At 48.8% G+C, this 21,151-nt stretch overlaps 1 protein-coding gene across 1 annotated transcript in view; it reads right to left on the reverse strand.

The window, feature by feature from the left end:
- Nucleotides 1-1,539: 1,539 nt before the first annotated feature.
- LOC116956899 (uncharacterized) overlaps nt 1,540-21,151 on the reverse strand; it is an 85,408-nt gene continuing 65,796 nt past the window's right edge. The window contains exons 19-25 of the mRNA XM_032978769.2: nt 19,300-19,323; nt 15,454-15,567; nt 14,386-14,475; nt 12,760-12,798; nt 8,213-8,257; nt 7,298-7,324; nt 1,540-6,882 (exon numbers count right to left, since the gene is read on the reverse strand). Coding sequence (XP_032834660.1) covers nt 6,718-6,882; nt 7,298-7,324; nt 8,213-8,257; nt 12,760-12,798; nt 14,386-14,475; nt 15,454-15,567; nt 19,300-19,323 — 504 coding nt within the window. The 3' untranslated portion in view covers nt 1,540-6,717. The remainder of the gene's footprint in view (nt 6,883-7,297; nt 7,325-8,212; nt 8,258-12,759; nt 12,799-14,385; nt 14,476-15,453; nt 15,568-19,299; nt 19,324-21,151) is intronic.

The raw sequence follows: 21,151 nt of genomic DNA on the forward strand, positions 1-21,151 counted from the left end.
GGGTATTGCACTCTTTTTTTGAGGAACAGCTTTTTTTTTTCTCTCTCCACCATCCCAGGTCCCCCACTCGGTCCCCACCCTTCACGCCGGCTTGTGCCCACCCTCACAGTCGGGAATATTTGCGGAATACACCACGTGGTGGTGCCGCCGTTGACCCTGGCCATTGACCGAGCAACCCAACGTTCCTACCAGCCCCCTCCGCAGGAATGTTTTTTTGTGATTGACAGGTCGCATCTGAAAGTGAGCTACATAGCTCAGTGTGGTATTACCTAGTAAAATAATAAAAAAAAATGTTTAGTTTTAATAGTTTATATTTCATGTTCAGTTCCATGCCACGAGCCCAGAATGTTTTTTTTTTCTAAATTCGCTTGCCGACTTGAGATCGAGTGAGACTGAGACAGAGAGCGAGATAGGGAGACAGAGGCACGGAGACGTTGTGAGACAGGGATGTGAAGACAGAGTGAGACAGGCAAACAAACAGAGACACACATGGATACACTCAAGAGACCCAGGGTGGTACACAGAGCCACAGGGTGGCACACAGAGCCAGGAGGAGACAGAGAGAGAGAGGGAGGGAAACACAGAGTCACACAGAGAGATAAACAGGGACACGGGCTGACAGTGACCCCGCTAACAGAGATATAAGAGTGAGAGTCCAGGGTTCCAAGTCGAACTCGACTCATCTCGTGACAGCGATTCGGAGTCCCAAGTCTGAACATGAATCGGAGCAGCCGGGCTTAGCAGAGTCCAAGGATAATTGGGCTACCTCTGCTTACCCTGCAAGCATGACCGAGTAGGACAGGGGGCAATGAATCTGAACAATATGAATACGAAACGGCTCATGTCTTGGTTACACGTTCGGTGTCAGAGTAGACCCTAGATTGGGGATATTCACGTTTGTCAGGTGCTCTTAGCCACGGTGTGCTCCTGGGAGACGCGGGAGGGAAGGGGGGGGGGAGACGCAGGGATATAATTGTTTACATTTAGAGAGGGGGAATGAGAAGAGAGGGACTGGAGAAAGAGGGTAGATAAATTTGGAGACTTTTTCTTGAAGTAGGAAAGAGTGAAGGACGGTGATTCGTGTGTATGTTAAACTGATTTCGCACCGTCCGTAGCCAACCACGCGAATCGGACAGACGACCAACTAAACAGACACACGACATGGGTTTTCTGTTTAGTATCGCAGTGTATATAGTAGTGTGGTGGTGTATGGTGTTGTATCGGAGTCGCTTTAAGCTGTAGAGTCCAATCCGCCCCCTGCTTCTACGCGTCCCTGATCCACTCCGGGCGTGGGGGCCTTTCGTTGTTGTTATTATTAATAATACTACTACACATTTTTTTTTAAATTGAACTTGCCGTGCGTTGGTTTATGTTCTATGGAATCTTTGACGTTTAATATCTTCGGATTTACGAAGCCAAACGAGCTGACATTTTTATTCTTAGTTTTTTCGGTAAAGTCACGTTGAAGGGAAACAACAAAATAATAAAATATATATAACAATAAACAATATATTTTATTATTTTGTTGTTTCCCTTCAACGTGACTTTACCGAAAAAACTAAGATTATGAATTACTGCAGTCACGAAAGCTTTAAATCAAAATTTGAGCTGACATTTTCTTACACAGACTCATCTCGCGTGAATTTCATGAAGAAAAAAAAACTGGTCCAGGTCACGCCGATTCTGGACTATTCGTATATATATTTTTTTTACTTAATTTACGTAATTATAATAAATCATCGTTCATTTACACCATTTTGATATCTCGAATAGTTGCGCCCAGCCACGAGGGAAAACGACTCGTCCAATCAGAGCGTCTGTTGCTGGGTGAGGGTGGGGGGGGGGCAGCCCCTGACCAATGAAAGCCGCGCTTAGATCCCCGCTTGTCATGGCGCCGGAGCGGCCTCTGTGTTTCTCTCGTAGCGCGAGACCAACAATAGCAAGAATAATTACTGCCACTACTACTACGGCATTGCTATTGCTAAGACAATTACATAAATAGAATATTTATAAATAGCAGCGTTTGCCTTGCAACGCCCATTACGATACGCGGAGGGCAACATTTGTTACGCTGAAGTTGAGCGAGCGAGGTTGAGAACCGTCGCCATTGATTTAGAATGAAGTACCCGAATGTTATCGCGAATTTAAATTGCCAATATGTTCTCACTATGATTGTTGATATAAATGTCCCTATATTAAAGTGGTACATCTGTGCAGGTTGAGTGTGGTCTCGGGACATGCACTGTTGTCCGTATGCGCGCATTGTTAGAGCATTGCATCCTACAGGGTGTCCCATGAGTCTGGAATCAAGAGGGAAAAAAAAATAACTCATATTTTGTGGTTTCTGCAGGCTCTAGATGTCTCTGCGTAAGGAAGAACAAGTCCAGATAATTCAGGAACAACGGTGAACACATTAAACACGCTCTGTGAATAATAGCGTTAATATCATCTTTTTTTTTGCATTTACTATGATTCCAGCGTTTACCGGACACCCCGTATATGTGTCTTACCGTCTTTCAGACAATACAGTACTTAATGATCGCAAATACGACATTTTAACGAGCTAAACGTATCGTGTTCTAAATGTAATTTCATCGCTTTGCAATAGCCATGATCGTTATTCTAGTTGCAATAGCCATGATGCGTGCTATCAACCTTTCATTGGGTAGACTTGTTGTTGTGTAGCAATGTGCATGCCTTAATTTATTGTATGGACAAGGGTTGACATAGGCAGAGCCATCATTTGTCATCTCTACAGGGTCGTACTTTTTTGGTAAAAAAACAAACTTTACAATGCACAAACTTTAATTTGCAAAGAACAAAGTACAATAAAAGTGGGCGGCTCGCATGAAGAAAATAAAAGATTTCGAAAGGATGCCAACCCCACTTTTATTCACCATGTCAAACGGATTTGATTCTGGGGTCAAAATAATATATTTTGTACTTTAGAGTGCAAACAAAAGTGTGTGATTTGAAAAGCATTTTTTTTTACCCAATTTTGTTCCGCACGATCCGTGCCCCTTGCACCCTGCTCCTGTACCCTGGCAACTCCTGTTCTACAGAGAGCGAGGAACTGAAAGGACCTTAGACTGGAACTCCGTGGCCTGGCATTGCTCTGTGGGGACATTGCCACTGTTGTTGATTTTCCACTGTTTCCCTGGTGCACCTCCACCATGAGGAATTCCCCCGAAATCGACGACTTTGCCAGACTTGTGGTACTATTGAGGCGAGCTTGCTTGTCCGTGTTCCGTCCTCTCGGTAACCGTCAGACAGACCGTGTGACTGAATGTAATAAGGAATGTTTAACACGTAGTAGTAGTAAATAGCAGGGGCTTTCATGACCAATATTATCCTAAATAAAAGTGATTTTTGGTTAGATCACGTAAATATAAATGTGTCGTTAACACACCACCACCCGACACAGCCAATTAGGGTTTGTCACGTAAACAAATCGTAGCCAATGAGTTACGACTTCAGCACTAACCGGTATGTTGGAGAGTAAACCCGCAACATTTACAACTTGAGTACTGTGACGTTTCGCTGGTGCTCCTCTGCACTCTGCTATTGCTTGAGGGCGACTACATCCAACTCCCCATCAGCGTCCTTCACGAGCCTCCTCCGCAGAGGCTGATTTTGTCCACGCAGCTTCATATCATCCTGTACCACATGAGTCCATCTCTTACGTATTGCACCCATGTAACCCCCTCTATCCGGCCAAATAAAAGCTGTTTGGGCATGTGGTGGCTGGGCATGCAGGATACGTGACCCAGCCAACACAGCTTTGCTTGCCGGAGGAGATCACCAATGGGACTGTATTCAGATCGTTCAAGGATTTGTGAGCTCCTCAAACAATCCATCCTGCAGGTTAAACCCAGGATGGATCGTAGACAGGCCAGCCTGAATGTATCTAACCGGCACAGATGTTCCATTCGAGGGGTCCACGTTTCGCAAGCGTAGAGTAGAGAGTGCATGACTGTGGCCGATGAGACCCAAAGTTTTGTGTGGAGCGACCGATCATCACCACCACCATCTTCACAACTACCACCACAACCAATGTCACCATCACCGGTAATATGTTTAATTTACAGTCGAGAAGCCTCATGATATTAATCACCACTATCACCACCACCATCACCAAAGAAAAATATCCCTCGTAAAACATTAACAGGCTGTTGGGGAAAGTGCTGTTAGCGAGCACCTATGCTGGTGGCCAGCACCACGCCCGGTCGCGTTTGTATCCCAAGTGGCGATGTTTACACACCACACCAGGTACTCATTTGAGGCTAAACCGACCTAGGGGAGGTCCAGGACCCGTTCATGTAATTTTCACTGGTGTTGGCTGTGAGAGGGAATCGGACACGGGCCGCCAAATTTGTAGCACAGCAAGCTAACCGCTCCACTGCCGCTGTTTAAATAATAGTCGAGAAGCCTCCACGATATTAATAACCATCACCACCATCACTAGCAGCAGCTGACAGGCAAGGTTTTCTTCAGGGCACGCAGGCGATGCGCCAATTCCCAAATAAATTAACGATGATTGAGAGACAGAAAGTGGGTGAATACATTGAGGATTTATAGACGGGAAGTGGGTGTATGAATTGAGGATTAAGAGATAGGAAATTAGTGCATTAATTGAAGATAAACAGACAGAAAGTGAGTGCATTCATTATGCATCACTGTGGTTTTCATAGACTCACTGGCACTGCTTGCCTCTCTTTCCGTGTGTGCGATGAAGAAGGGTCATTGCCTGAAACGTTGCCTTCTGTACACTTTTCCTTTGAATGAGGGGGTGAGTGGGGACGCCGCAGTGACCAGCAGATGTTAACTACCTCGCCTGGTATGCAGGAGGTTGTGGGTTCGATTCCAACAGTGACGCCTGCTTTATATTTTGAGTTTAAATATCTCTCGACCTGGTTGAATGGATTTTTCTCCGGCTCCTCCAATTTTTTCCCTCCATATTTAGAATCAACATGAATTAAGAGTATTTAGCTACTATACATTTCCACGTGATTAGCCACTATATATCAGTAGGTCTTACCTTGTAAAATATTAAGTTTAGTTTAGTGATGAAGTCGGTGGGTGAGTGGGTGGGTGAGTGGATAGGTTGGTGAGTAGGTGAGTAAGTAGATGAGTGGTTGAGTGAGTGTGTTGGTAATATGGTGGGTGAGTAGTTGAGTAAATGGGTGTGTGGGTAGGTGCGTGGGTGATAGGGTAGCTGGGTGGGTGAGTGGGTGGGTGAGTTACTAAGTGAGCGATTCGGTGAGCGAGTAAATACACGTATATATATTCCCCTTGTAAGCCTCCTCCCCCTCCCGCTCCTCCTCCTTCTATCCTTCCTCCTCTTGACCCTCGAGCCGAGGGTTGTGCGGGGGGGGGGCAAACCTTAAAGTTAAACATTCGATTTAAACCCCAAGACATGATACATAAGATTACATTCAACCCCAATGAGTGACTGCATAGCGCAATGCATGTCGCAAAACCAGCCGTTGCTTATGAACATCTGCTGGCAGTTAAAAATCAGTCGGTTCTATGTGAGTCTTTGAGTCTTTTTGGGAGTCTTTGTGAGATTGTGGGTCTCTGTGTGATAAGTCTATTGGTCTCTGTGCGAGTCTGTTTGAGATTATGGGTTTCTGTGTGATGAGTCTGTGGGTCTTTGTGGGAGTCTGTGTGAGATTGTGGGTCTCTGTGTGATAAGTCTGTGGGTCTCTGTGTGATGAGTCTGTGGGTCTCTTTCTGAGTCTATGCGTCTCTGTGTAATGAGTCTGTGTGTCTCTGCGTGGTGAGTCTGTGGGTCTCTGTGTGATGAGTCTATGGGTCTCTGCGTGGTGAGTTTGTGGGTCTCTGTGGTGAGTCTGTGGGTATCTGTTTGGCGAGTCTGTAGGTCTGTGTGATGAGTCTATGGGTCTCTGTGATGAGTCTGTGTGTCTCTGTGTGATGAGTCTATGGGTCTCTGTGTGGTTAGTCAGTGGGTCTCTGCGTGGTGAGTTTGTGGGTCTCTGTGGTGAGTCTGTGGGTCTCTGTATGGCGAGTCTGTAGGTCTGTGTGTTGAGTCTATGGGTCTCTGTGATGAGTCTGTGGGTCTCTGTGTGATGAGTCTATGGGTCTCTGTGTGATGAGTCTATGGGTCTCTGTGATGAGTCTGTGGGTCTCTGTGTGATGAGTCTATGGGTCTCTGTGTGGTTAGTCAGTGGGTCTCTGCGTGGTGAGTTTGTGGGTCTCTGTGGTGAGTCTGTGGGTATCTGTTTGGCGAGTCTGTAGGTCTGTGTGATGAGTCTATGGGTCTCTGTGATGAGTCTGTGTGTCTCTGTGTGATGAGTCTATGGGTCTCTGTGTGGTTAGTCAGTGGGTCTCTGCGTGATGAGTTTGTGGGTCTCTGTGGTGAGTCTGTGGGTCTCTGTATGGCGAGTCTGTAGGTCTGTGTGTTGAGTCTATGGGTCTCTGTGATGAGTCTGTGGGTCTCTGTGTGATGAGTCTGTGGGTCTCTGTGTGATGAGTCTATGGGTCTCTGTGATGAGTCTGTGGGTCTTTGCGTGGTGAGTCTGTGGGTCTCTGTGGTGAGTCTGTGGGTCTCTGTATGGCGAGTCTGTAGGTCTGTGTGATTAGTCTATGGGTCTCTGTAACGAGTCTGTGTGTCTCTTTGTGAATCTGTAGCTCTTCTCCCTTCTTACTCCTCAACCGCCCTGCTCCTCCTCACGCCTCCTCCTCACGCCTCACAGCTCACTGAACGGTAAGATCCACGTACGGGCTCTCCACCCCTGGCTTGGTGGTGTCGCTGTCCAACTGCGAGTCCGGGCATTCGTAGGGCGACGGCGAGTGCTGAACCTGAGCCTTGAAGTTTTGGTAGCAACGGTCCTTCTTGTGGGCTCTGCCCTCATCGTCCAGCTGGAGATGATAGAGAGAGGTGGAGAGACGTGGAGGGGAGGAGATTAAAGATATAGAGAGATAGTAATAGAGATATATATGGAGGTGATGAGAGATATACAGTAGATATGCGAGAGATAGAGAGATGAGAGAGAGATGAGAGATAGAGGTGAGGGAGATGAGAGAGAGAGGTGAAGAGATAGAGAAGTAGAGGAGATGAAAGAGAGAGATACAAAGAAGGGTGGAAGAGATGAGAGAGATACATAGATACAAGATAGAGAGAGAGGAGACATCGAGAGAGAGGTGGTGGAAGAGATGAGAGAGATACAAGGAGGGGAGGGGGAGATGATCGATTTGGAGATAGGGGGAGGCACAATGAGAAAAGGAAACGTTGTGGAGACTTGGCTCTCTCCGCGAGTCTCTACGTGGGTCTCACCTCTTCATAGATTTCATCTGCATTACCCTGTTGGGGGGAAGAGAGGGCTCGAGTCACGTGGGTAAATGTAACGTTCCCCGTATAGTTTAAAGGAGCAATAAACCATCATCATCACCATCACCAATCACCACCACCACCATCATCATCATCATCGCACGAACTACGATCACTTCTCATAGCAGCAGTTTTTGGCTAAGCGTCGAACAAAGACGGTGGTCACCGCGTCGTATGGCGCTCCTGCGGCCACCTGGAATGCTCTTCCGATATGTTAGGAAGCCACTGGGGCTCCATACATTTAAATCATCATCTAGATTGGCGTAACTTTCGTTAGAACTGCTTGTCGTTGTGTTTTAGTTTGTTGTCCTACATCCCCGGCACCTCCGATTAGCGCGGTTGTCTACGTACGGTGCGAAAGAAGTTCAAAACACTTACCCTCAAAGACAAAGATCCACTTTATAGCCTTAACAGACTGTTTGGGCAAGCCCTGTTAGCGAGTAATGGCTATGAAGAAGGCTGGAACAGCAAAACGAGGGGGTGGGTGGCCAACATCATGGCCATCTGCCTTTTTGTCCCCTTTGCTGATGTTCATATGCACCAGTTACTCATTTGAGGCTGAGCAGAGTAGTTGAGTGAGTGACAGAGTAGGTGAGTGAGTGGGTAAGTGAATGAGTGGGCAAGTGAATGAGTGAGTGTTTGGGTAAGTGAATGAGTGGTTGTGTGAGTGGGAGAGTGGGTAATTTAATGGGTGAGTGAGTTGTTTAATGAGTGGGTGAGTGAATGAGTGGGCCAGTGAGTGCATGAGTCAATGAGTGGGTGGGCAAGTGAGTGAATGAGTGAGTGGTTTAAAGAGTGGGTGAGTGGATGAGGAAATGGGTGTGACATTGCCACTGGTGTTGATAATGATGCTGATTGTACCTTCATCGCCTCCCGCTGAAACCTTATACCAGGCAGTTCATGCACCTGTGATGAATACAGATCTCAGGTTAAATGGCCGTGTGGGTGGGTGAAATAGTGTGTAAGTGAATGAGAGGGTGAGTGAGTTGGTGGGTGGTTGAATGATTGGGTGAGTGAGTGAGTCCCGCAAAAAAAACCCATACCTCTTCATTGGTGCCGGACGGTAACTCTGTGGTGAACAATGTCATGGGGGGGGAAGGCCAATTCAAATTGGCTATTCCCCTCGTGGCATTTGTAGGCACCATGGCTGCCGAAAGGGGCTCTGGATATGTACGCAGGGCTGCTAACCCCTCCACCTTCAATTTAATTATAAAATACGTAAAATATCGAACTAAGCTTGCGCTGGAGGCCCTGGGGGGACAGGCATCAATGATGTCTCCTGGCCAAACCACATTGGCAGAGCCAGGAGACTGAATTCTTACAATCAGGGTTCCTCCAGAAATAGCCACGTGCAAAGTTCGAATGCTCACTGTGGAGGAGAGGCTGCCACTCCTCTGTTGGGAGCTGGACCGGTACCGCCTGGATTTCTGTGGCAATCTGGAGGTCTGGTGGACCGGTTCTGGCTCCAGTTATCATGAGGGGTGGATAGTCCTCAACTCGGGGCAGGAGACTACTAAACAACAGGGAGTGGCTCTTCTTCTGAACAAAACAATTAAAGGGGCTTGGGAGCGTGGCAGTGAAGTGTGGGAAGCTGTAAGCCACAGGCTGCTGTGGCTAACCTCCCCATCAACGGCAGACAAGGAATGGTGGTGGTCGTTGCTTACGCCCCTACCAGAGATGAACATCAGTGGAGGGATGCAGGCAAGGCTGATGAGTGAGATGCCTTCTATGACCTGTCAGAGCTGCTACCTAAAGTGGTCCCTCGGGATAAATATATCCTGTTGGGTGACTATAATGCCCAAGTGGGTCATGATGCTGGAACTTAGGCTGGAGTGATTGGAAGACATAGGCCAGATACGCGAAACAACAGTGGTAGGAGGCTGCTATAATTATGTTCAGTCCATGGGCTTTAAATTACCAACACGCTGTTCCGGCATCGGCACATCCACACAACATCATGGATGCGCGCCAGGTCCAAGCAAGAACATCTGCTGGAATATATTGTGACGGAACAGTGGATGCAAGCCCATGTCCTTGACACCAGGACCTACCATGGAGCTGATTTTCCCACTTACCATCGGGTTGTCATCTGTAAGATGCGCCTGCCAATCTTCCATTCTAGTGGTGGGTGTCCATCTAGAACCCCATTAAAACCCATAGTGGCCTGGTCTCAGCTAGCTGATGAAAGTTGAAAGTGAGAATTTCATCATCGCTTGCAGCTGAGTTTGGCATCGCCCCCCTCCCCCCTAAGCAGAAGGGAAATGGGTGAGTTTCAGGACTTTGGCTCATGCAGCTGAAATAGCTGCATTGGGTACAGGGCCCAGACATCTCCAGAGATCCTGGGTGACAAAGGAGGGGTTTGGGGTGGCTGAGAAAAAAGCGACTGACCCACCCCCACTGCCTAAAGCATCCCATGTCAGAGAATGAGGCTTATAGCAGCCTTCGCTCAGAAGTTCGGAGAGCCTTGCGGCACTGCAAGGATGGGTGGTGGTCGCGGGTTGCTGATTTTCTGAGAAGATGGTGTCTGCCTCAGTAGCCAGTGATCACAAATCACTCTTTGATGTCCATAAAAAAAGTTACTTGCAGCAGCACACTTATAACCATCCTTATAGAACAGAAAGTTCATCCGATTTCTGACCACGGGCACAGTTGTGCAGATTTGCTGAGAATATCGGTGAGGTCTTGTGGGAGGTAAAATCCCTCAGCCCAGAAAACATCATGAGGCAAAGTGGGGATGACCCTGCTGAGGCTGCCGTGCCTCCAATATTAGAGGAAGTCGCCACTCTCTGTGAGTGGTTGAGATGCCATCTGTTGAGGAAGTACGGAAGGTGATCCAGAGTCTTAGACCAGGAAAATCGCCGGGCAGAGGATCTTTCAAGCAAACTGATGAGGGAAGGTGGTGTTTGTTTGCAGACTGCCTTTTATGTCATCATAATCACAGCCTGGACCACTGGATGGGATCCACAAGATTGGAAGGATGCCCTGGTAGTCCCCCTATTTAAGAAGGGGGACCAAACATTCAGGGGCATCTCAATGCTCAGTGTGCCGGGAAAGGTCCTGGCAAGGATTATTCAACATCGCCTTGCAGGCACGTTGAGCAGAGCCTTGGGGAGCCGCAATGTGGATGGAAGCCAGGGCAGTCCTGCAAAAATGCCATATTTTCTGTCCGTCTGCTAAAGCAGAGGTGTAGAGATGTCCAGCAGGACCCATATCTCTGGTTGATTGACCTGGCCAAGGCCCATGACACTATCAATAGGCCTGGTCCCTGACTTCATTCTAGATTTGAAGTTTTCGTGACGGCAGAACTAAATCCTCAGCCGTTGCTGATCATTGCTATAACGCTGTGGGCTCCCATGATATTGTTTTCTCCGAGACCAAGGTGCTCTGCAAGCCGTCTGGCTACCATCAAAGATTTGTTCATGAAGCCATCCAGATATATAAACATAGACATAACTTCAACCGAGAGGACGGATATAAATTGAGCAATCATTGGAAATATGTTATTAACCAAGTAAAATGTAACTGTTCATAGTTGTTACATCTAATTTACCGGGTATAAGTCTTATCTTACCGAGTTAATTGCATCCTTGGCGTTTAGCAGTGCGGCTTTCGATGTCATCATCTATCTTGGCAACGATCATGTTGTCCTTTTACTCTCAGCGTCTCTGCTGTACCTGCAGTTTACGCACCCCTCGGACCATTCACCCCCGCCCCCCTACCCTCCCCCTCTCTGACTTATTTAACTGCTCTAACCCAGGTCTCTCTCCCACTTCAGTAAAAAAATTCCTTGCTGTGGTTATCACACCTGACGATGATTGCTTGTGTTGCAATCGAAACGTCATGATTGATTTATTTTTATTTTTTATATTTGTATTTTTTATATTTTATTTTTTTATTTTTTTCACCTATGTGACTACCGAAAGAACCAAAGAGTATCTAGCCCCTGACTCTCTGCTCACAATCATTAAAGGACCGGATAAAGCTACATGGCCGGCAATCGGAGCCATTCCCTCTTCACCTTGGGGTGTGACAGCAATGTCTACTTGCGCCTAATCTTTCCATGGATGAGAAAAGGAGTTAGAGGTGCTACTGCTGGGCCTGGAGCACCTTCCTGGGTATTATGAACCATCAGACACTCCACCCCCACAACTCCCAATTGGTGACGGGGCAGTTGTGCAGTGGAAAGTTTCCCATACCTGGGCAGTGTGCTCAGTTTGACAACAGAGGACTTACGTCGAATCAGGAGAGTGGCATTATCTATTCATCGGCTGCGTAACGCTGTGTCGAAGCTACCTGGTCTTTCGCTCCACACAAAGCTTCGGGTCTTCTCGGCCATGGTTATGCCCTCCATTCTCTACACTTGTGAAATGTGGACCCTAATGGAACATCTTTTCCAATTATAAACATTTAGGTTGGCCTGCCTGTGATCCATGCTGGGTTTAACGTGGCTGGATTGTATGAGGAGCTAACAAATCCTTGAAAGTTCTGGACAAAGTGCCATCAGTGAGTTCCTCTGGCAGGCAAGGCTGCGTTGGCTGGGTCATGTAGCCCGCATGCCCAGCCACCGGATGCCTGAACAGCTTTTGTTGGTCCTGATAGACTAAACGGGCGTGGCATGGGCTAGAGAAGAGATGGAGTGATGTGGTACAAGAGAATGTAGAGCTAACTGGACTTGTCGACTGGTGTCAAGATCGGCCTCTGTGGAGGAGGCTCATGAAGGATGCTACTGGTCAGTTGGAGGCAGTCACCCTCCAGCAAAAACGGAGGGCAGAGGAGCGACGCTCACAACAATCAGAGTGCTGGGCGGCTAAAATGCACAGTAGGGGGCACAGTTGGTGCATCAGCCAGTCATCGTTGTCAGTAAACCATGGCACCTGGGTCTGTCCCATGATCTGCCAGCGGGCATTCGACGATTCACCTGGCATTAAAGTGCACATAGCCTGGCACATGAGCTGTGGTGATGTCACCACCACTTAGTGGCAAATGGCAGTTGTTGTTGAGTGGGTGAGTGAGTGGGTGTGTGGGTGGGTGAGTGAGTGGGTGAGTATGTATGTGGGTGGGTGAGTGAGTGGGGTGAGTGAGGGGGTGAGTTAGAGAGTGGGTAATTGAGTGGGTGGGTGACCAAGATCAACCATAACATAGTTTTTTTGGTTTAGATCGCATAAATATATAAATGTGTCATTAAACTCGACACCACCCGACAGCCATTTTAGAAAGGGTTTGTCACGTACACCCCGGTGTGCTGTACTAGTAAGGAACTGGCATGTTCTGTTCATGTAACAACCCTTACTAATTGGCTGTGTCAAGTGGTGGCAGGTTTAACGACACATTTGTGTTCACGCGATCGAATAAAAAAAAACTATGTTATGGATTGTCACTGTTGATAATGATGATAGTGCTGATTGTACCTCCTGCTGCAACTTCATACCAGGCCGTCCAACCGGCACCTGTGATGAACACAGAGATCAGATTCAATGGCCATGTGGGTGGATGCATGTGTAATGGTGTTGTTGGATGAACGTGCACCATCCCCGGTTAGCGCCCAATGCTGACCTGTAGGGGGTAATCACGATATCCCTAGCCAGGGGCCCCTCCCGGGGGGGAGGGGGCTGTGGGGGGTTTGGATCCCCCGTGCCCCTCTCAACGGGTGGGAGCTGCAGGGTGTCCTGGGATCCCACAGAACCCCGCCCTTCGGTGGGGAGATGTATAAAAGGCAGGAGCTCGAGAGAGTTGTGCAGTGCTGCCAGCGAAGACAGAATAAACAGTTGAAGACAAAAGGCCGGCTAGCCTAGGACCCTGGACTCGTCTGACCCGCAGCCCTTGTCAGGGCCGGATCTGTGTAACCATTGGTCGAGACCTGCACCTGTGTGGGGTTAGGTCAGACTAGCCCGAGACCATAGCTTAAGGATAGGGCGAGTTCCGTGGAGAAGTGTATCCCCTTAGCTAGCGGGTGGAAGGGCCGTTACCCTTCCTGTTAGAACGCGTTGTGGTGTTAATGCGTTGGTGTTATAATATGTAAGTGTTGCCTCAACTATCCGTCTACTGCGTATGAAGAACCCACTACACATGAATGAGTGTGTGAGTCAATGCGTGAGTGAGTGGGTGAATGAGTGATTAGGTGAGAGGTTGACCGAGTGTGTGAGTGAGTCGGTGAGTGAGTGGGTTTGAAATTAAGTGAATGGGTGGATCAGGGAGAGGGGGAGCGAGTGTGTGAATAAATGAGTGGGAGAGTGAGTGGCAGAGTGAGTGAATGGGTAAGTGAATGGGTGGGTGAGTCAGTGAGTGGGTCAGTGGGTGTGTGAATGAGTTAATCAGGCAGATGTGATGAACACAGAGAACATATCAGTGGGTGGGTTCGCAATGGCTGTGTGGGAGGGAACACAGGCCCGTCTGTAAAGCAGAGTTGTCTGTGGGGGAGTAGGGAGGTGTATGAGCCCCCTCTCCCAAAGCTTCTGTGTGAGTCTCAGGAACGCGTTAGGAACATTGGGTGTGGTTGGATGTTTGTGGGTGGTTTTCTGTTTTATTCTACTCGTTTTATTTTCTTTGTGGTAGCCTGCTACCAGGGTATACCTCCTCTGCTTGGAATTGTTGGTGTCATATCATGTAGAAATAAAAGCTGACATCCCTAACAGCCAGGTATATGAGTGGTCTAACACCAGTTCGACTCAATACACCCCAAACCGTCAGTCCTCGTGGATAGGAAACGTGACGGTGGGTTCGCAATGGCCATGTCTGTTGGTGTGTTTGCGATATCCGTGTAGGTTGGTGGGTTCACAACGTCCATATCGCTAGGTGGGTTCACGATGGCTGTGTCGGTGGATGGGTTCACGATGGCTGTGTCCTTTGGTGGGGTTCAAGATGGCCACGTCGTTTGGTGGGTTCACCATGGTCATATCGGTAAGTGTATAAGTTCAAGATAGCCGTGTACGTGGTTTGGTGGTGTTATGATGGCCGTGTACGTGATTTGGTGGATTCACGATGGCCATGTTGGTGGATGATGGGTTGACATTGGCCGTGTCCATGGGTAGGCTCACCGGCAGTTGGCCCTGGACTCCTGGACCTTGCATGTATCGTAAGCGATCCTCTGTAGCAGAGGCGTTTGGACCCTTCTGTAGGGCGAGGGGCTGGAGCAGGAGAGGAGAGAGTAGAGGGGGAGGGTGGGAGGCGGAGGAGGGGTTTGTGAGATAGTGAATAGGGAGTGAGTTTGGTGAGTGAGTCGGTGAGTGAGTCGACGAGAGATTGAAGAGTGGGTGAGTTAGTTAAAGATGGAGTAGTAAGAATGTGATCTTGAATAGTGAGCAGGTCGTTGAGAGAGAATAGTTAACGAGTTAGTGATCGATTTATTTGCGGGTGCATTGGTGAGAGAGTGGTTAGCGAGTGAGTTGGTGAGACAATGAGTGACATTGTGAGTGGATAGCGGGTGAGTTGGTGAGACAATGAGTGACATGGTGAGTGGATGGCGAGTGAGTTGGTGAGACAGTGAGTGACATGGTGAGTGGATAGCGAGTGAGTTGGTGAGACAGTGAGTGACATTGTGAGTGGATAGCGAGTGAGTTGGTGAGACAGTGTGTGTCATGGTGAGTGGATAGCGAGTGAGTTGGTGAGACAATGAGTGACATGGTGAGTGGATAGCGAGTGAGTTGGTGAGACAGTGAGTGACATGGTGAGTGGATAGCGAGTGAGTTGGTGAGACAGTGAGTGACATGGTGAGTGGATAGCGAGTGAGTTGGTGAGACAGTGAGTGACATGGTGAGTGGATAGCGAGTGAGTTGGTGAGACAGTGAGTGACATGGTGAGTGGATAGCGAGTGAGTTGGTGAGACAGTGAGTGACATGGTGAGTGGATAGCGAGTGAGTTGGTGAGACAGTGAGTGACATGGTGAGTGGATAGCGAGTGAGGTGGTGAGACAGTGAGTGACATGGTGAGTGGTTAGCGAGTGAGTTGGTGAGAGGGTGAGTGACATGGTGAGTTGGTGAGACAATGAGTGACATGAGCTGTGAGAACCTCTTGGTGTTGGTGATGATGACGATGATGACGATGATGATAATGATCATGACCATGATCATGATGTGATGATGAGGTCTTTCATTACCAATGCTCACCTCATTGCGTCGCTTCCAGTAGCAGACGCCGAGCGTGATGACGAGGATGAGCAGAGCCCCGGCTCCCACCCCGACTCCCACGCCGATTCCCAGGGCAGAGCTCGGCGAGGAGGTCTGGGACAGGGGAGACGTGGGGGGGGGGGGGGGGGGAGACGCGGGGGGGGGGGAGACGCGGGGAGAGAGCGTGCGGAGACTTTTCTAAATTGAGTTCGGAGAGAGTTAAGGAGAGTTTAGAATGGTTAACTTTTTTCACACCGTACGTAGCCAATTGGAGGGGAAAGTCCGTCCGCGTGTAGTGTGCGGGTGCTGATGAGATGTGTACAATATTATTCTACTCATTGTAGGTCGAGCCGTCGTTACCTACAAAAACAACATCATCGTCCTCATTAGTAACATCGTCATCAACATCATCATCATCATCGTCAGCAGCATGATCATCACTGGGGAGACAAAAGCGGTCGGGCGTGTGTGATCCTGACCACCCAACCCCTCGTGTGCCACAGTAGCGGCCTTCATTGGCGCTTCTTCCTCTTTTGTACAACGTCACATTCAGGTGGTCAAAGCCAGGAAAACCTCGTCAGGAGCAAGCGGAGTTAGTGAGTGGATCATCGCTGCTCTCCTTCAGTGTTTTTTCACTAATTCATTTCAGGGGGGTGGAGTGGGACTGCCGACAAGACGTCAGCAGGGCGAGTGAGGGGCCACGCCACACGTTTAGGAACAACCATTGGGGGATTTCACAGCAAGCAGCACGATGATGATGATGATGGGGGGGAGGGGGGTGTGTCACTGTTTGTGTCAAGTCTGGCACGGCCCGGTTTTATTCATTCGGGTTTTAATCGGTTTTTATATAAAACCGGAGCACCTGGATCCTGCCCAAATCCGTTTTTTTCGGTTTTATTAAAGTTAAGTCGGGATTTCAGTCGCACGCACCCAATAGCGGTGTTTGGGCCGGGGCCCGGGCTCAGCTGCCATGCGCGTGAGTCACGCGCATGGCGGCATGGCCACATCGACCGCTGTTGCGTCTGAGCGAAACTTCTCGACGATGGAATTTATCCATTCCAAAGTTGAGGAACAGCCTGGCGTCCAACGCAGTCGAGAAGCTCGTCTTCATTAAGTCGAACCTCAACGCGTTCTTGGACTACCCGACGCCCGACGACGGCGACAACGCCCGAGTCCAGCGGCGAGAGCGACGACGAAGACGACGCGGCGGTGGACGACGACGAGGAGCAGGATTGAAGTGTGCACGAGACGCTGATAATTAAACCAGCTTTTATTATCGGCAAAATTGGGTTGAATTCTATTAAAACCAATAACCCGATTTGTCGGGCAAAAAAAATCGGGTTTTTCCCACCCTTGAATGAAGAACACATGGTCTCATTCCATAGTTAAATAGAGTGTAGTGTATATAGTCGTGTAGTGTATAGCGGCGTAGTGTACAGTAGTGTAGAGTAGTGTTGTGTATAATAGTTGGAATGGTGTGGGCGAGCGCTATGTTTCAGAGGTGAGTCGAGGTAGCTGCGGTTACATTAGGTAAAGGGGGGTTCTTAATTTAACTGATTGATATAATTAATGCTTCATTCACCAAGGTGGGGTATTAATTCTATCAGGAGGCTTAATCTTCAAAGTATGTTCAGAAGAAAGTGACATTAGCAACTCCCTTTGTTCAGAGGCCTAATGACGGAGAAAGTTTTTATAAGAAACTTTCACGGTATAGCCGTCCTTGTTCGTGTGGGTGCAGGGACATTGCATGGTTGGGTGGTCACGAGGGGTTATTACAGAGCGGAACCATCTGGGAAGTTCAGGAACGGGCTAGAGAGTTCGAGAAAGGGGGCGTGGTCGGGGGCGTAGTGAGGGCCACCTTGGGGATTAAAGGAGAGGAGAGGCAAGGTTCGGGGCTGCCGTGGGATCAGGGTCGACTGTCTTAACATCGTCGCTGTCGTTGCAGTCTGCATATCGTCGATGTCTCTGCCTCGTCGCGATTAGCGTGCCATACCTGGCCCAAATTATCTGCGCGTCATCCCTGACCAAGTTATGCGCTTTAAGCGCCCTACTATATTAAATAAAAGAACCCTATACAGTTTGTGTTGTCTGAGAGTCATTACACTAGTATGGGTGCCGAACGTAAAAACATCGCCACAGCCCCCGGGGGGAAGTGATTCATGTCTGGTATGCGCCATATGCACAGCCACCCTGCCTGGTCTGGTCGGGACAAACACTTGTGGAGTGGAGGGGCTGGTTTGAAGGGGGTGGAATATAACGGTGTGGCCCAGTGGTGTTGCGCAGTGGAGAGCCGAGGTGGCTGCGTTACATGAGGTGAGTAGTGAGGGGGGAGAATCCCCCAAAAACCACAACTTCTGGAAGCAACGGTGCCGTTCCGTCTGGTTTTAATTGGCGGCAGGTGTTGCCACTAAAAAGCCTAAACACAGTACACCGAATTTTCGAGGTTTCGATTGGAGGACGCTGCACGTGCCAAGTTGATTGAAATAATTCCAAAGGCAAGAGACGAACGTCTACTACCAGGCAAGAGGCGGTGGATTGACTGCTAGGGAGGGAGAGAGGCTGTGAAGGTGGGACTACATTTGCCGACTTCAGCGGGCACCACTGGAGTACGGGGGAAGACGACGACCTACGATCACCACGTCCACGGGACTCCAAGAGAAACCAGGTATAACTACCGAGTCCCAGGCTGCAGCCCTGTTGAGTTGTTCAATGTGGGGATAGAGGAGCCGGCCGGGTCCCTGGACTGTCGTGGCGTGGAGTCTCAACTTCATAACCACGACTGCAGCTGTGCAGATTTGTTCAACGTGTGGTTGCAGGCTTCTACCAAGTGCAAAGGCCGTCTTTTGAGTGGATGCTTCAAGAATGCAATTGTAAATGCAAAACAAGATACTCCAGTTGGGTCCTGGGAATCCTTGAGGCTGCACGCGATCCTGACTGCAGATTCGTGTATTTATGCTGATTCATGCTGCTTTTTCGCTTTATCCGAGACTGGAATGTACGAGGTGTGTACGAACGGTCGTCGTGTTTTTTGTATGCTTTATTACCACGGTGCTCTGTTACTGTCATCACACGGGGGCGATTCGTAGCCGCGTGTTCGAGTTTCAATGAGTCGGTTCTATTCGGCCTTCAGTATTTTTTGACACGCGGGTACACTATGCGAGAATTGTTCTGATTGTTCTGAAGTTGTTGTCACCGCGATTGGCATTGTGTATAGTTGAACAGTTTTTTTTTTAATTGCCCTGTGAGCTAAGAAGCCCTTGAATCGGGTTTCATCAACAAAACAGAAAAACTGTAAAATTAAAAGACAACATTTGCAACAGGTCGCGTAAACATTATAAATACAGCAATGAAAAAAATATACAATATATTATTTGTAAAGTTAATATTTTACTAAAGTGAACATTAAGATTGGAGAAACATTGCACATGCGGGAAGTTATTTTCCGCCAGTGTTTGATTCGCGTCTTTGAACAAAAACATCTTGGTAAGACTGTATTCCGGACTGCGTTATTGTATGCCGCCATTAAAGTATGTTCACAAGTCCACATTGGTGCCCTTGAGGGAATTGCATGGGAGAGAGAATGGAGCTAAATCCCTCTCCAATCTAAATACAAAAAAAGAGCAGCCCTCACAATAGCATAGTGTATCATAGTGTAGTGTATAGTCTAGTGTAGTGTGCATGTCTGTGTGTATGTTCAACTGCTTTCGCACCGTACGTAGCAAACCATGCAAATGGGATGTGCTAAACCCATGCTCTCGGTGAGATGAATTCTTAGAGGGAAAGGTCCATGCGTGTGTAGTGTGCGTGCATGTGCTGATGGGATGTGTACAACGTTCTTCTACTCACTGTATTCTGAGGGACTGTGGTATCCTGCAAAAACAGCATAATCAGCATCATCAGTAACCTCAATCATCAGCGATATTGAAAACTTCATTATTTTTTTACTATTTTTTATTTTACAAATAAAGCCCACTGAGTTATATAGCTCAACGAATTGTCTGATCATCATCGTCGTGTGGAAATGTAAACCAGCCAAATACTCAAACGCATGGTGACGTTGATTCTAAATGTGGAGGGAAAAACCGCAAGACCCAGAGAAAAATCCACGCGACCACCACGGGCAGAGAGACACGCAAACTCCATATATACAGCAGGCCTCAGGATCAGGATCAAACCCACGAACTCCTGTATACGAGGCGAGGTAGTTAACATCTCGCATCATCATCGTTGCTGTAATTGCCACCACCATTATCATCAGCCCCAGCAACAACATCACCACTCACCACCATCACAACCAACGACAAAAAACAACCATCGTCTGTCACTAAGTGGCAATGACATCACCATGGCGTTGTGCCAGGCTCGGTACACCTTGAGGCCACGTGACGTGTTGTGATATGAGGTCATGGGATAGATAAATCCGGGGGCCATTGGTTGACAAACAGATGCACCACCACCTGTGCTCCCCACTGCGTTTTAGCCTCCCAGCGCTCCGCTCGTTGCTGTAAGCGTCGCTTCTCCGACCTTCAATGTTTCTGGAGGGGGACTGCCCCTAGCTGACCAGTAGTGTCCTTCACGAGCCTCCTTCACATACATGCACCCACATAGGGTCTCGAAGGGGGGTGCCTGGCCCACGGGTTTTCATCCAAAGGGCCCCTAGCAGGGATGTCCCCCGGTTTCCCGTTGCCAGGAGATTGTCCGACCCCCCCCATGCCGGATTACATGGTGGCCCCCTTAAAATCAACTTTTTAAAGTCATAGGGGCGCAGAGAGCATTACAGGCTGGCCGTGATGAAGCATACACGACACGGGAGATAGGGGCAGTGCAAACAGTGGGGTGGGGGGAAAATCCCAGGAAATTACCGGTGAATCAGAGATGAGGAACGCAGATATGGGGACAATGAAAATGGGGGGAAGAGGGGGGGGGATGACGTGATGACCCCCCCCCCCCCCAACGGCCAGAGCGTTCAAAACTCGGCAAGTAAAGCGCTAGTTTGGCCGCGCAGGATGACATGTCACCCGAGGATTAACGGGCTCTGAGAGGATATGAGGGGGAAGGAGAGAGCCAATTTAGCGCACGCGTAATAATCCCAGGGCGGTGGTGAGCCAGCCAGTGAGCGATGTCCCTCAGAGCGGGGGGGGGGGGGGGGCGATCACCCTATCAGCGGGGGCTCGGCGAGAGGAGGCCGAGGAGGATGGGGGGAGTGGAGGGGGTGGACGTCGCGCCCCGTCCGCTCATGGGGGGGTGGGCGTCAGCCCCCACACAGTCACTGCATCGCGTGCTTTGAGATGTGCTTCTGTAGCCATCTGTGATGCTCTTCCTTCCGATATGCGGAAACCAATGGAGCTATGCACTCTAAAATAATCGAGATCGAAAACTAATTTCTTTCGAACTGCTTTTTGTGTTCAGTTGGTTGACCTTCCCCTGCACCTCTGCTTTGCACGGTTGGCTATGTACGGCGCGAAAGACGTTCAACATATATGCTACTATACACTACACTGCTATATACTGCGCGACTATACACTACACCACTGCAATTGGCACGGTTCACTGCATATGGTGCTAAAGAAGTTAAATAAACACTGTAAAGCCTCGCCTGCCGGAGCTCACTTTCCAGCAACTATGAGCTCCTCACAAAATCTAGACTAGTTCAACCCCTAGATGGATTGTAGGCAGGCCAGCCCAGAATCTTCGAGAA

The sequence above is a fragment of the Petromyzon marinus genome, chromosome 68 (assembly GCF_048934315.1).
Source record: "Petromyzon marinus isolate PM22_M1 ecotype Great Lakes invasive population chromosome 68, UKy_Petmar_22M1.pri1.0, whole genome shotgun sequence".
NCBI classification, from domain to species: Eukaryota; Metazoa; Chordata; class Hyperoartia; order Petromyzontiformes; family Petromyzontidae; genus Petromyzon; species Petromyzon marinus.